The sequence below is a fragment of the Anomaloglossus baeobatrachus genome, chromosome 4 (genome assembly GCF_048569485.1).
Source record: "Anomaloglossus baeobatrachus isolate aAnoBae1 chromosome 4, aAnoBae1.hap1, whole genome shotgun sequence".
Lineage (NCBI taxonomy): Eukaryota > Metazoa > Chordata > Amphibia > Anura > Aromobatidae > Anomaloglossus > Anomaloglossus baeobatrachus.
The window spans coordinates 460,623,108-460,639,083 of record NC_134356.1 but is presented as its reverse complement, the minus strand read 5'-3'; the positions used below and the strand labels follow the sequence as shown (position 1 = coordinate 460,639,083).

General features: G+C 46.9%; 1 protein-coding gene across 1 annotated transcript in view; it reads right to left on the bottom strand.

Moving 5' to 3' along the window:
* Positions 1 to 1,933: 1,933 nt before the first annotated feature.
* The window catches only part of LOC142303863 (dual oxidase 1-like), a 421,125-nt gene continuing 407,082 nt past the window's right edge, over positions 1,934 to 15,976 (bottom strand). The window contains exon 33 of the mRNA XM_075345668.1: positions 1,934 to 2,178. Coding sequence (XP_075201783.1) covers positions 2,056 to 2,178 — 123 coding nt within the window. The 3' untranslated portion in view covers positions 1,934 to 2,055. The remainder of the gene's footprint in view (positions 2,179 to 15,976) is intronic.

Here is a 15,976-nt window from a genome sequence, read left to right as displayed (position 1 = left end):
GCATTGTCTAACAAGAGGCCGAGTGCATTGCTAGATTTTCTCGCATTGCACTTGTGCGATTTATATGCTCGTGTGAGCGTACCCTAAAAGTGGATCCCTGACAGCTTCTGCTGCCTGCTGTCCTGGAATGACAGATCTTTCCCTATATACAGTACATACCCAGGGAGAGACCTGTCAATCAGTGAAAAGGCAGAGAAAACCCGCCGGGGACCCATCTGTCCAACTAGTCTCTCATGGAGCTCAGTCTTTTGCAGCTTACAAACTATGTTTTTCTTAGACCATGCGGAAGGCGCATAGATAACGCCGAAACACGTAGTCGTGCCATACCATAATATTTATTGGCATGGAATTTCTAAAAGATTTAGAATAAAAAAAGGATCACATTTTTGAATTTGACTTTTGACCTGCTTCCGCTTGATTTACGCTGCTGGTTTCTATTTTGTGGACTTTCACCCCCATCTCCGTGCAGTTCTGAGGACAATTTATATCCATTCCTTTTTCTGGATTTAAAAAGACACAATTATCGGTAAGCTGACATTTTATTTTTTATTTTTTTTTTTATATTTATGTTCTTCTTTGAAACACCACAGCAATTCAGAGTTAAACATACTCTATATGGCTGAAATAATACAGCTATAGTCTGATATATATTGCTCGTGGATCGGGACGCATGGATCTGCTGTTAGGTTTTCTTTAAACAGCACAATGATCACATTCAGGGTTCTTTTCCGCTTGCGATTGCTATGTGCAAGTGCGATCCGATATAACATCGAATTGCACTCGCACCAGTGCAAAACTATGGGGCAGTGTCCATCTGTGATTGATTTCTCATGTCATAGCGGCATGTGGAATGGATCACAGCATGCTGTGTTTGGCAGCAAATCTCGGCTCATGCACTAAGCCTATGGGAGCGCGTGAATCATCGTACTGCACTCGTATGTATTACGAGTGCAGTGTAATATACGCAGAGACAGACAGCGGAGCAGATGGGGAGAAAGTGCTCCCTTCATCTTCTCCACCGCTGTGATCTGATCGCAAGATTGCATCACTGTCGCATGCTTCTCGGCTGACAACCGAAACAGAGGGTCATTAGCATATCGCTTCCGATGCTCTCACATCACAAGCAGTACGCAAGTGGAAAAGAACCCTTAATATTAGAATTAAATTACATGTTTCAAACAGCAGAACCAAAGCTCATATACCCGGCATGCCACAGTGCCTGGATAATGAAGGGGACAAAGTTTTTCAGAGTTTAACTTGGCCGATTAATTCTACTAATCAATATTGGTCCCAATGGTTCCTTTGCTTCTGAAAATGCCATCCATGTACAGTATATTCCGGAAATCTATATTTAAAGTACTTGGCCTGTTCTTATAATGGCTTTTTGTGTAGAACCTTGTTAAATATTCTCATTGTGTCAATAAATCTCACAACGTATTTGCCAAGGCATCCATTAAAGTCCAAAACATTTAGTTGGTCCTTAGCATCCACTCTACTGCTCTTTCTGTAAAGTTTTCTTTTCCTTGCTGTCATTTAAATGTTATATTCATAAAAATAAATTATCCAATTGTGATATAAAAAGAAAATGAAATCCACCATTTTGGCTATCCCTTCAGCTTTATTGACAGTTTGCTGCCATCTAGAGGAAATTAGTAGTAATTCCATTATGTGAGCGTGGCACATTGTGCTTGTATGGAATACACAGGCTTAATTTCAAGCCTTAATTGAATTGCTTTATATTACCCCTTCCAAAATGTTACCTAATGATCTATGTAGTTCATCTATAAAAACCAACGCTGTAATACACATTTCAACCTTAAATATGATGAGATGAGTAGAATCTATAAGTATGCCGACGTTAGGTGTCAGAGTTATAGAGAGTCACCATTATCACCACCTACAGCTAATAAAGCAAAGAACATACTTACACACATATAAAGCCAAATCAAACCTGGCTACAATTTTAATTAAAGCATCAAAAATACTAATGAAATGATAGAAAATGATAAAATTTCATAGGAATATTTATTTACAGAATTAGTCATGTAATTCATTCTAGAAGTTTTCAAAATGGTGCGTAAAATGAGTCTGGTCTCTCTTGTTAAGTATCTGGCAAGCTTTTTCAACATTTTTGGTCATTCCTGGAGGTCCACAACTGAAAACTCCAACTTTTTTAACCTTAAAAGGAAAGCAGAAAATAGTTAGACTTTGAATTATTCATATAATCATGATCAGAATGATTGTGATGAGAATGATGTTTTCTAATATGAACACTATTGTTTTTAGCTTAGCTCTAAAAACGTCAACCAAGAACATTAATGTGACATTACATGAGACCGATTGCTCCATCAAAGACATTGACATTATGTAAAGACCAAACAAGATATAGGAATACAGTCTGACAAGGGATACACACACATAGAGCTATTTTCTTGCGTTATATTTGTGGTCTGTTTTACACATTTCTTTCCTTAAATATTAATGGATCCAAGCACAGAAATTAGAAAAGGAAAACATTTCTAAAGTATGGTGTAAAGATAAAATATAAATGGGAATTTATTCACATGTACATACAGTACAATAAGGCTACAGTTTCCAGCTGCACAATATCTTTAATTAAAGTCAATGTGGCAACTGACCAACATAGAAGCCTCTAGAAATCCCACAGCTGCAGCATGGGAAAATAATCTAATAACTGGGACAACCACAGTACCCTAACAACTGTGGTTGCCCTCCTGCATGTTAGTCAGATGTATGAGCTCTTGTAGCATTGTAAAAACATAAGCGTTGCCCCCTCTCCTGCTTCATTATGTTGTAATTGTAGTAATATCCCACATCTTGCACTAATGTCCCCCATCCTGGTTCCTTCCTTATAAATATGATGTCCCCCATCATGGTATATGTATCCCCCATCCTAGTATATATGTCTCCCAGTGTGAGCGCCTTCCTGGTGAATACAACCCTCATCCTGGTTTATATGTCCCTGTGCCGCCCCCACGTCAGCAGCCTGCCACCGCTGCTCGAATCCGGATCCACGGTGGCTCGAGGGGTCTCCGGACCTGGGGGTCGGGGTTGCGTGACCACTCGGAATTAATGGGGGGTTATTTACAGGGGATTGTATGGACAGTTCGTGACGCCACCCGTGGTGCGTGGTAAGATGGAGTACCCCCGCTGCAATGGAGATTACCCGGTGGCGATGGTGGGGGCAACCAGATGTTTAACCCTTCCACGGGTAGGGGGGGTTGGGACGGTCGGTGGGTCATTTGTGTACTCACTCAGTCCAAGAACACTGACACCGACAACTGTGGTAAACCAATGTTCTGGGCACCGCTGTCACTTGGAGTGAGCACGCCTGGATCCCATGCCCGTTGGTGTTGCCTGTTAAGGTGGCTTTACACACTGCAACATCGCAAATGACATCGCTGTAACGTCACCGGTTTTGTGACGTTACAGCGACCTCCCCAGCGACATTGCAGTGTGTGAAACACATCAGCGACCTGGCCCCTGCTGTGAAGTTGTGATCGCTACAAATCGTTCAGGACCATTCTTTGGTTCTTTGTTTCCCGCTGTGCAGCATGATCGCTAGAAAGTCTCAGTGTGTAAAGGGGACTTTACAGCGACTCCGCGGCTCTGTCTGTGTAGCGTCCTGATTAGCGGTCACCTGTGAAGGATTCACCGGTGACCGCTAATCCCTGGAGTGACTGAAGTGTCCCCCCCTCTCTCATACTCACCGATCCCCGATCACCGGCACTGCACGGCGTTCACACTGCTCGAGCGGCTTTTCCTTTTTTGAAAAAGCCGGCCGCTCATTAAACAATCTCGTATTCCCTGCTTTTCCCCGCCCACCGGCAAATATGATTGGTTGCAGTGAGACACGCCCACACGCTCAGTGACAGCTGTGTCCTGCCCTGGCCCCTGCCCGGTGATGGCACAAGGCCGCCGGCTATCCTCCTCGACAGTCCATGCGCCTTGTCACGATCCCCTGCGACCGGGGTCCAGCATAGTCTCAAGGAGCCTAGCTCCTGTTCTCTCCTCTAACACTTCACTGCTCTGTGACCTCTCCTCTCGAGAGTCACTCTCCAACTCACTGTCTCCTGACACTCCTGACCTCCCCTTAACTAACCCCACTCGTGGGCGACCCTATTTCACTCAGGCCGTCCATTGGTGTGTCTGGTGGGTGTGGTGCAGGGTGTTCCTAGGATTTAAATTAGCTGTTCTTGGCAATACCAATGGTTAGGGATCCGTAACTAAGGAAGAGGTGGATACTGTGCAGAAGGGCAGATTGCACAATGCCCTGTGACAACCAGATAGGCCAGGGCGTCACATCCCCATCCTGAGCCCCTTCATGATAAATATGTCCTACATCCTGGTATATATCCCACCCTCTTGTGTACCCCTTCCTGGTAGATATGGCTCTCATCCTGGCTTATATGCCTCCAATCCTGGGCTCCTTTCTGGTAAGTATCTGACTCATACTGGTATATATGTATATATATATATATATATATATATATATATATATATATATATATATATACACACACGCACACACACACACACATACACTTTTTGTCTGAAATATTAATGTTAGTGAGCACGTCTCCTTTGCCAAGATAATCCATCCACCTCGCAGGTGTGGCATATCAAGATGCTGAATAGATAACATGATTATTGCACAGGTGTGTCTTGGGCTGGCCACATTAATAGGTCCCTCTAAAATGTACAGTTTTATCACACAGCACAATTGTTACGAGGGGGACCCGGGGAAGCGTGCCAAGATGGGGAATGGACAGCTTCCGCCGGTCAAGGTCCACTGTGCGGTGTAAGGGACCGCTGCTATGGTGGGTGAAGAGTGAGCGGGTTGCTGCTAGCGATCGTCTGGAATGTCACAGACGATCTATGTACACCGGTCTGCCCTAACCCGTGTGGGTTGTATGGCAGGGATCACACGGCTCGGTGTACCTGTTGCACGGGGAAGCACAGAGGTGCCCACGCACGTGTGCCAGTGGAAGTCACAAGAATATGGCACGAGGGTAGCACAGAGGTGCCCACGCACGTGTGCTTTCAATAACCAGGTGAGTCCAGTGGAGACTCGAGGAGCTCACCTGGGACAGGAACACGGCCTGTAGAAGGAGCTACTGCTGGAGCAGCAAGGCAGGGACACGGCCTGCAAACCAGGTGCTGCCTAAGCAGCAAGGGCCAAGCCCACAGAGGAAGATAATGCCTGAGCAGTGGCGTGGCAGCACGCTGCCAGACATCCAAACATAGAAGGACGGTCGCGCGCCGCCATGATGGCAGGAGGAGCTTTTAAGGAGGTGTAGCTCCAGCCAAGGGCGGGCGCGAGGCGGAGATGACGGACTTGACCCAATCAGGATCCACGACATCCCAGCCTGGCCAGTCAGGATTCACCACGTCACCAGCCTTGTCATCAAGCCGTGTGACGTCAGTGGGCGAATCAGGATCCACCAAGCATAGCACATGCTCACCCTCCTGCCTCTGGGAAATAGAGGCGGGATCCTCGGTCTCACAATGTGTAGAGATAACGGGAGTCTCACTGCTTCCCTGAGCAGCAAACCTCTGCACATTGCGCAACCTCACAGACCTTCGAGGCTGCTGAGCAGGAGGAGCTGCGGCAGGAAAGGAATGGGAGACTGCCTCATTTCTTGCAACAGGAGTACCACTAGGTGTCACCCTTGTGCTGCCTCTCTGAGGAGGTTTCTCCTGCACTCTGCGCAGTCTGGCAGACCTTCGGCGTTGCTGAGCAGGAGCACTCGTGGCAGGCAAGGAGACTGTCTCATTCCTTGCCACAGGAGAGCCACGAGGTGTAACACACAATGCCATAGATGTTGCAAGTTTTGAGCAATAGGCATGAGTGCAGCAATGTTCACCAGAGCTGTTGCCCATGAATTAATTGTTAATTTCTCTTCCATGAGCTTTCGCCAACTGTGTTTCAGAGAATTTGGCAGCGCACAGTACATCCAACCAGCCTCACAACCGCAACCACACCAGCCCAGGATCTCAACATCCAGCATCTTCACCTCCAAGATTGTTGGAGACCAGCCACAGCTGCTGCAACAATCAATTTGCATAACAAAAGAATTTCTGCATAAACCAGGGAAGCTCATCTGCATATCCATCGCCCTTACCAAGGTCTCCACCTTAATACAGTTTGTCGTCGTAACCGGCTTGAGTGGGCAAATTATCACATTCTATGGCATCTGGCACATTATAAAGGTGTTTTCTTCACCGATGAATTATGGTTTTAATTATACAGGGCAGATGGCACCTGTGTGTAAAACATTGTGTGGGTGAGTGAATGTGTTTGCTGATGTCAACGTTGTGAATTGAGTGGTCCATGGTGGCAGTGGGGTTATAGTATGGTCAGCTGTATTTTATAGACAATGAACACAGGTGCATTTTATTGTGGCCATTTTGAATGCACAGAGAGGTACCGTGATGAGATCCTGAGGCCCATTGTGCCATTCATCTACAACCATCACCTTGTGTTGCAGCATGATAATACACGGCCCCAGATTGCAAGGATCTGTAAACAATTCCTGAAAGCTGAAAACATCCCAGTTCTTGCATGGCCAGCATACTCCCCGGACATGTCACCCATTTGATCCAGGTATAAAACAGCATGTTCAAGTTCCTGCCAATATCAAGCAACTTTGCACAGTCATTGAGTGGGAGTGGACTAACATTTCACAAGCCACAATCAACAACCTGAACAACGCTATGCAAAGGAGATATGTTGCACTTCGTAAGGGAAATAGTGGTCACACCAGATAGTGACTGGTTTTCTGATCCCTTATTTAATACTGTTAAACTACACATTTTAGAGTGGCCTTTTATTGTGGCCATCTTAAGACACACCTGTGCAATAATCATGCTGTATAGTCAGCATCTTGATATGCCTGTGAGATGGGTGGATTATCTTTGCAAAGGAGAAGTGCTCACTAACACAGATTTAGACACATTTGTGAACAATATATAACAGAAAAAGGCCTTTTGTGTACATAGAAAAAATCTTAGATTTTTTAGTTCAGCTCATTAAAAATGTCAGCAAAAACAAAAGTGTTAGGTTTATAATTTTATTCAGTGTATGTGACACGCCCGCGCTGGGGGTGACTCGTTACCGGGAAGTGGTTCTGCTCCTGGGGCACCGCGGTGGCGAGGCCCGGTTCTGTGACCCCGGCGGTGTTGTTTAGGGACTAGGAAGGGGATGATGACAGTTTATTCATGATGCCACCTGTGGTATGTGGCACGTTGGGCTGCCGCCGCTGTGGGATGGGGATTTCTGGGGCAGATGATGATGCAGCTTAGATGGTGCAGCTTTCCACAGGTAGAGCTGGGTCCCCAGGGCTGATGGGGGTAGTAGTAATAGGCGATGGTGGGGGTTGCTGGGCTGGATGCGCAGGCGAATAACGGAGTGACACAGGGATGCAGTCTCAGGGTTTTTACTCACTGTAGCAGGTTCCAAGGCTATCATGACATGCCAGTGACCGCCTTTGTAGTGCTAGTATTTCACTGTAATGGGCTCCAGTTGATCTTGGGTAGTTTGGAGGTCGAATCTGATGTACCTTTCTTAAGTGTACCTTCCCTGATCGTCTTCCTACTCTTGCTTCGCCCTCCTGCCTTGAACCTCACAAACTGAACCCTGTGCCAGTGCCCGTGGACCCTGTTGGGTGGTGTGAAGCTCTATCCCTTGGTCCTTTTGGGTCACCTTACAGCGAATTTGTGTGCGGATGTAGCCTCAGTGCTTGCAGTCACCTCAGCCGCTGGTTTTACTAGTGGAGTACGTAGGTTCTTCTCCTCTAGCCTAGGGACCAGTCCCTGAGTTGTGGCCAAGTGCTTCCACCTGTAGATTATATGTGGAACAAGGCCACGGAAGGTTAGGATGCTCCCGTGGTCTCTAGGACCCTTTCTTTCTGTGCCTGGGCCGAGCAGTACCAGCTCTGGGCCACGGGTCTTCGCTCCTTCACTAATCCTCTCTCTTTCCTTCTCTCTCAACACTCTACACTGTCTGAATGTCCCCACTCTAAGGACTCCACTCCCAGCCTGACTTCGGTTATAATCATGCCCTTACCATGTCTGATGAGGTGTTGCTGAGTGAGGGTATTATGCTTTGTGTGAACCAGTGATGACCTCCTCCATACCCAGGATGGAATACAACACCTCTGGATGAGGTACAGTACCTCTGTGGTGCCTGAAGGGTCAGGGGCACCTCATATGTTCCACATCCTGGGCCCATCCTGGTATATATATCCCTCATTGTGGGCCCATCCTGGAATATATGTTTAACATCCTAGAATATATATCTCCTTTCCTGGACCCCTTCCTGTTCTTTATGTGTTCCATACCCTGGACCTTATTCTAGTATATATGTCCACCTTCAGCCACTGTTCTCTAATGCATTAAAAAAACACCACATTTTTCTCCCCTTCCCCCACTTTCATGATACGTGACTTTTAGTGATGAGCGAGTACTAAAAAGCTCGGGTGCTCGAAGCTCGGGCCGAGCCTCCCAAGATACTCGTGTACTCGGCCCGAGCAACGAGCCCAATGTTATCCTATGGGAGACCCGAGTATTTTTGTGAAATGACCACCGGCAGCATGTAGAAACCCTAAAAATGGCACAAAAGTCTCCGAAGAGTGCTCAAATGACATGGCAACAGCATGGGGAAGACCCCTTGAAGCATTTATCACTCAAAAGTCACAGCTGTGAACAATTTTGTCCGCGTTTTACGCCATTTTTACGGACTCACCAGAAAACCTTCCAAAATGACACCAAAATGAATTTTCATGGCGGAAATGTTAAGGGCACATACCCAATAGTGAGATAGAGCTAATGTATGTTACTTTTTGAGATCAATACATGAAAGATTTTACGTAAAACATTGTGTGGCACTCCGATGTCCCTGAGAAGAGACGTACATAAAGGCCTCTGAGTCTAATGTGCCCATTTTGAGTAACTGAGTAGAGATGAGCGAACCGGTCCCGGTTCGGCTCGAGGCGGTTCGCCGAACGGGGGGTCTGGCTCGAGTTCGGCTCGTCGAACGTTCGACGAACCGAACTCGAGCCCATAGGAAACAATGGCAGGCAATCACAAACACAGTAAAACACCTAGAAAACACCCTCAAAGGTGTCCAAAAGGTGACAAACAACTCACAACACAACACAAACACATGGGAAAGTGACAAGGACATGTACTCATGCGAAAACAAAACAGCTGGACAAGGAAAAAGAGGAGGACACACAGATATAGGCATGGCACGCCCTTCTAAAGTCATGTAAAACACCGCAAGGTGACTCCAAGCGGAGTCTCCCTTTTTTCCAAAAATTGGGCCCCACACACCCACCCCTTCAGTGGCAGCAGTTGTGCCCCAGTTGTACACTTCACAGCTAGATTTGCATCAAGCACATTCAAAAATACGCCATTCTTATCCGTCCCCAGGATGACACCGGGGTAGGTAGCAAAGTCTTTCCTGATCCCAGCTCTGTTCATCTTGGCTTCTTTTAAAAACACAGCAAGCAAGGGTTACTCCAAGCGGAGTCTCCCTTTTTTCCAAAAATTGGGCCCCACACACACCCACCCCTTCAGTGGCAGCAGTTGTGCCCCAGTTGTACACTTCACAGCTAGATTTGCATCAAGCACATTCAAAAATACGCTATTCTTAACCGTCCCCAGGATGACACCGGGGTAGGTAGCAAAGTCTTTCCTGATCCCAGCTCTGTTCATCTTGGCTTCTTTTAAAAACACAGCAAGCAAGGGTTACTCCAAGCGGAGTCTCCCTTTTTTCCAAAAATTGGGCCACACAGACACCCACCCCATCAGTGGCAGCACTTGGGCCCTAGTTGCAAACAGGATGTTTTGATTTGCATCAAGCACATTCAAAAATACGCTATTCTTAGCCGTCCACAGGATGACACCGGGGTAGGTAGCAAAGTCTTTCCTGATCCCAGCTCTGTTCATCTTGGCTTCTTTTAAAAACACAGCAAGCAAGGGTTACTCCAAGCGGAGTCTCCCTTTTTTCCAAAAATTGGGCCACACAGACACCCACCCCATCAGTGGCAGCACTTGGGCCCTAGTTGCAAACAGGATGTTTTGATTTGCATCAAGCACATTCAAAAATACGCTATTCTTAGCCGTCCCCAGGATGACACTGGGGTAGGTAGCAAAGTCTTTGCTGACCCATGACTTGTTCATCTTGGCTTCTTTTAAAAACAATGTAAGCAAGGGTTACTCCAAGCGGAGTCTCCCCTTTTTTCCAAAAATTGGGCCCCACACACACCCACCCATTCAGTGGCAGCAGTTGTGCCCCAGTTGTACACTTCACAGCTAGATTTGCATCAAGCACATTCAAAAATACGCCATTCTTATCCGTCCCCAGGATGACACCGGGGTAGGTAGCAAAGTCTTTCCTGATCCCAGCTCTGTTCATCTTGGCTTCTTTTAAAAACACAGCAAGCAAGGGTTACTCCAAGCGGAGTCTCCCTTTTTTCCAAAAATTGGGCCACACAGACACCCACCACATCAGTGGCAGCACTTGGGCCCTAGTTGCAAACAGGATGTTTTGATTTGCATCAAGCACATTCAAAAATACGCCATTCTTATCCGTCCCCAGGATGACACCGGGGTAGGTAGCAAAGTCTTTCCTGATCCCAGCTCTGTTCATCTTGGCTTCTTTTAAAAACACAGCAAGCAAGGGTTACTCCAAGCGGAGTCTCCCTTTTTTCCAAAAATTGGGCCACACAGACACCCACCACATCAGTGGCAGCACTTGGGCCCTAGTTGCAAACAGGATGTTTTGATTTGCATCAAGCACATTCAAAAATACGCTATTCTTAGCCGTCCCCAGGATGACACCGGGGTAGGTAGCAAAGTCTTTGCTGACCCATGACTTGTTCATCTTGGCTTCTTTTAAAAACAATGTAAGCAAGGGTTACTCCAAGCGGAGTCTCCCTTTTTTCCAAAAATTGGGCCACACAGACACCCACCCCATCAGTGGCAGCACTTGGGCCCTAGTTGCAAACAGGATGTTTTGATTTGCATCAAGCACATTCAAAAATACGCTATTCTTAGCCGTCCCCAGGATGACACCGGGGTAGGTAGCAAAGTCTTTCCTGATCCCAGCTCTGTTCATCTTGGCTTCTTTTAAAAACACAGCAAGCAAGGGTTACTCCAAGCGGAGTCTCCCTTTTTTCCAAAAATTGGGCCACACAGACACCCACCCCATCAGTGGCAGCACTTGGGCCCTAGTTGCAAACAGGATGTTTTGATTTGCATCAAGCACATTCAAAAATACGCTATTCTTAGCCGTCCCCAGGATGACACCGGGGTAGGTAGCAAAGTCTTTCCTGATCCCAGCTCTGTTCATCTTGGCTTCTTTTAAAAACACAGCAAGCAAGGGTTACTCCAAGCGGAGTCTCCCTTTTTTCCAAAAATTGGGCCACACAGACACCCACCCCATCAGTGGCAGCACTTGGGCCCTAGTTGCAAACAGGATGTTTTGATTTGCATCAAGCACATTCAAAAATACGCTATTCTTAGCCGTCCCCAGGATGACACCGGGGTAGGTAGCAAAGTCTTTCCTGATCCCAGCTCTGTTCATCTTTGCTTCTTTTAAAAACACAGCAAGCAAGGGTTACTCCAAGCGGAGTCTCCCTTTTTTCCAAAAATTGGGCCACACAGACACCCACCCCATCAGTGGCAGCACTTGGGCCCTAGTTGCAAACAGGATGTTTTGATTTGCATCAAGCACATTCAAAAATACGCTATTCTTAGCCGTCCCCAGGATGACACTGGGGTAGGTAGCAAAGTCTTTGCTGACCCATGACTTGTTCATCTTGGCTTCTTTTAAAAACAATGTAAGCAAGGGTTACTCCAAGCGGAGTCTCCCCTTTTTTCCAAAAATTGGGCCCCACACACACCCACCCATTCAGTGGCAGCAGTTGTGCCCCAGTTGTACACTTCACAGCTAGATTTGCATCAAGCACATTCAAAAATACGCCATTCTTATCCGTCCCCAGGATGACACCGGGGTAGGTAGCAAAGTCTTTCCTGATCCCAGCTCTGTTCATCTTGGCTTCTTTTAAAAACACAGCAAGCAAGGGTTACTCCAAGCGGAGTCTCCCTTTTTTCCAAAAATTGGGCCACACAGACACCCACCACATCAGTGGCAGCACTTGGGCCCTAGTTGCAAACAGGATGTTTTGATTTGCATCAAGCACATTCAAAAATACGCTATTCTTAGCCGTCCCCAGGATGACACCGGGGTAGGTAGCAAAGTCTTTGCTGACCCATGACTTGTTCATCTTGGCTTCTTTTAAAAACAATGTAAGCAAGGGTTACTCCAAGCGGAGTCTCCCTTTTTTCCAAAAATTGGGCCAAACAGACACCCACCCCATCAGTGGCAGCACTTGGGCCCTAGTTGCAAACAGGATGTTTTGATTTGCATCAAGCACATTCAAAAATACGCTATTCTTAGCCGTCCCCAGGATGACACCGGGGTAGGTAGCAAAGTCTTTCCTGATCCCAGCTCTGTTCATCTTGGCTTCTTTTAAAAACACAGCAAGCAAGGGTTACTCCAAGCGGAGTCTCCCTTTTTTCCAAAAATTGGGCCACACAGACACCCACCCCATCAGTGGCAGCACTTGGGCCCTAGTTGCAAACAGGATGTTTTGATTTGCATCAAGCACATTCAAAAATACGCTATTCTTAGCCGTCCCCAGGATGACACCGGGGTAGGTAGCAAAGTCTTTCCTGATCCCAGCTCTGTTCATCTTGGCTTCTTTTAAAAACACAGCAAGCAAGGGTTACTCCAAGCGGAGTCTCCCTTTTTTCCAAAAATTGGGCCACACAGACACCCACCCCATCAGTGGCAGCACTTGGGCCCTAGTTGCAAACAGGATGTTTTGATTTGCATCAAGCACATTCAAAAATACGCTATTCTTAGCCGTCCCCAGGATGACACCGGGGTAGGTAGCAAAGTCTTTCCTGATCCCAGCTCTGTTCATCTTGGCTTCTTTTAAAAACACAGCAAGCAAGGGTTACTCCAAGCGGAGTCTCCCTTTTTTCCAAAAATTGGGCCACACAGACACCCACCCCATCAGTGGCAGCACTTGGGCCCTAGTTGCAAACAGGATGTTTTGATTTGCATCAAGCACATTCAAAAATACGCTATTCTTAGCCGTCCACAGGATGACACCGGGGTAGGTAGCAAAGTCTTTCCTGATCCCAGCTCTGTTCATCTTGGCTTCTTTTAAAAACACAGCAAGCAAGGGTTACTCCAAGCGGAGTCTCCCTTTTTTCCAAAAATTGGGCCACACAGACACCCACCCCATCAGTGGCAGCACTTGGGCCCTAGTTGCAAACAGGATGTTTTGATTTGCATCAAGCACATTCAAAAATACGCTATTCTTAGCCGTCCCCAGGATGACACCGGGGTAGGTAGCAAAGTCTTTCCTGATCCCAGCTCTGTTCATCTTGGCTTCTTTTAAAAACACAGCAAGCAAGGGTTACTCCAAGCGGAGTCTCCCTTTTTTCCAAAAATTGGGCCACACAGACACCCACCCCATCAGTGGCAGCACTTGGGCCCTAGTTGCAAACAGGATGTTTTGATTTGCATCAAGCACATTCAAAAATACGCTATTCTTAGCCGTCCCCAGGATGACACCGGGGTAGGTAGCAAAGTCTTTCCTGATCCCAGCTCTGTTCATCTTGGCTTCTTTTAAAAACACAGCAAGCAAGGGTTACTCCAAGCGGAGTCTCCCTTTTTTCCAAAAATTGGGCCACACAGACACCCACCCCATCAGTGGCAGCACTTGGGCCCTAGTTGCAAACAGGATGTTTTGATTTGCATCAAGCACATTCAAAAATACGCTATTCTTAGCCGTCCCCAGGATGACACTGGGGTAGGTAGCAAAGTCTTTGCTGACCCATGACTTGTTCATCTTGGCTTCTTTTAAAAACAATGTAAGCAAGGGTTACTCCAAGCGGAGTCTCCCCTTTTTTCCAAAAATTGGGCCCCACACACACCCACCCATTCAGTGGCAGCAGTTGTGCCCCAGTTGTACACTTCACAGCTAGATTTGCATCAAGCACATTCAAAAATACGCCATTCTTATCCGTCCCCAGGATGACACCGGGGTAGGTAGCAAAGTCTTTCCTGATCCCAGCTCTGTTCATCTTGGCTTCTTTTAAAAACACAGCAAGCAAGGGTTACTCCAAGCGGAGTCTCCCTTTTTTCCAAAAATTGGGCCACACAGACACCCACCACATCAGTGGCAGCACTTGGGCCCTAGTTGCAAACAGGATGTTTTGATTTGCATCAAGCACATTCAAAAATACGCTATTCTTAGCCGTCCCCAGGATGACACCGGGGTAGGTAGCAAAGTCTTTGCTGACCCATGACTTGTTCATCTTGGCTTCTTTTAAAAACAATGTAAGCAAGGGTTACTCCAAGCGGAGTCTCCCTTTTTTCCAAAAATTGGGCCACACAGACACCCACCCCATCAGTGGCAGCACTTGGGCCCTAGTTGCAAACAGGATGTTTTGATTTGCATCAAGCACATTCAAAAATACGCTATTCTTAGCCGTCCCCAGGATGACACCGGGGTAGGTAGCAAAGTCTTTCCTGATCCCAGCTCTGTTCATCTTGGCTTCTTTTAAAAACACAGCAAGCAAGGGTTACTCCAAGCGGAGTCTCCCTTTTTTCCAAAAATTGGGCCACACAGACACCCACCCCATCAGTGGCAGCACTTGGGCCCTAGTTGCAAACAGGATGTTTTGATTTGCATCAAGCACATTCAAAAATACGCTATTCTTAGCCGTCCCCAGGATGACACCGGGGTAGGTAGCAAAGTCTTTCCTGATCCCAGCTCTGTTCATCTTGGCTTCTTTTAAAAACACAGCAAGCAAGGGTTACTCCAAGCGGAGTCTCCCTTTTTTCCAAAAATTGGGCCACACAGACACCCACCCCATCAGTGGCAGCACTTGGGCCCTAGTTGCAAACAGGATGTTTTGATTTGCATCAAGCACATTCAAAAATACGCTATTCTTAGCCGTCCCCAGGATGACACCGGGGTAGGTAGCAAAGTCTTTCCTGATCCCAGCTCTGTTCATCTTGGCTTCTTTTAAAAACACAGCAAGCAAGGGTTACTCCAAGCGGAGTCTCCCTTTTTTCCAAAAATTGGGCCACACAGACACCCACCCCATCAGTGGCAGCACTTGGGCCCTAGTTGCAAACAGGATGTTTTGATTTGCATCAAGCACATTCAAAAATACGCTATTCTTAGCCGTCCACAGGATGACACCGGGGTAGGTAGCAAAGTCTTTCCTGATCCCAGCTCTGTTCATCTTGGCTTCTTTTAAAAACACAGCAAGCAAGGGTTACTCCAAGCGGAGTCTCCCTTTTTTCCAAAAATTGGGCCACACAGACACCCACCCCATCAGTGGCAGCACTTGGGCCCTAGTTGCAAACAGGATGTTTTGATTTGCATCAAGCACATTCAAAAATACGCTATTCTTAGCCGTCCCCAGGATGACACCGGGGTAGGTAGCAAAGTCTTTCCTGATCCCAGCTCTGTTCATCTTGGCTTCTTTTAAAAACACAGCAAGCAAGGGTTACTCCAAGCGGAGTCTCCCTTTTTTCCAAAAATTGGGCCACACAGACACCCACCCCATCAGTGGCAGCACTTGGGCCCTAGTTGCAAACAGGATGTTTTGATTTGCATCAAGCACATTCAAAAATACGCTATTCTTAGCCGTCCCCAGGATGACACTGGGGTAGGTAGCAAAGTCTTTGCTGACCCATGACTTGTTCATCTTGGCTTCTTTTAAAAACAATGTAAGCAAGGGTTACTCCAAGCGGAGTCTCCCCTTTTTTCCAAAAATTGGGCCCCACACACACCCACCCATTCAGTGGCAGCAGTTGTGCCCCAGTTGTACACTTCACAGCTAGATTTGCATCAAG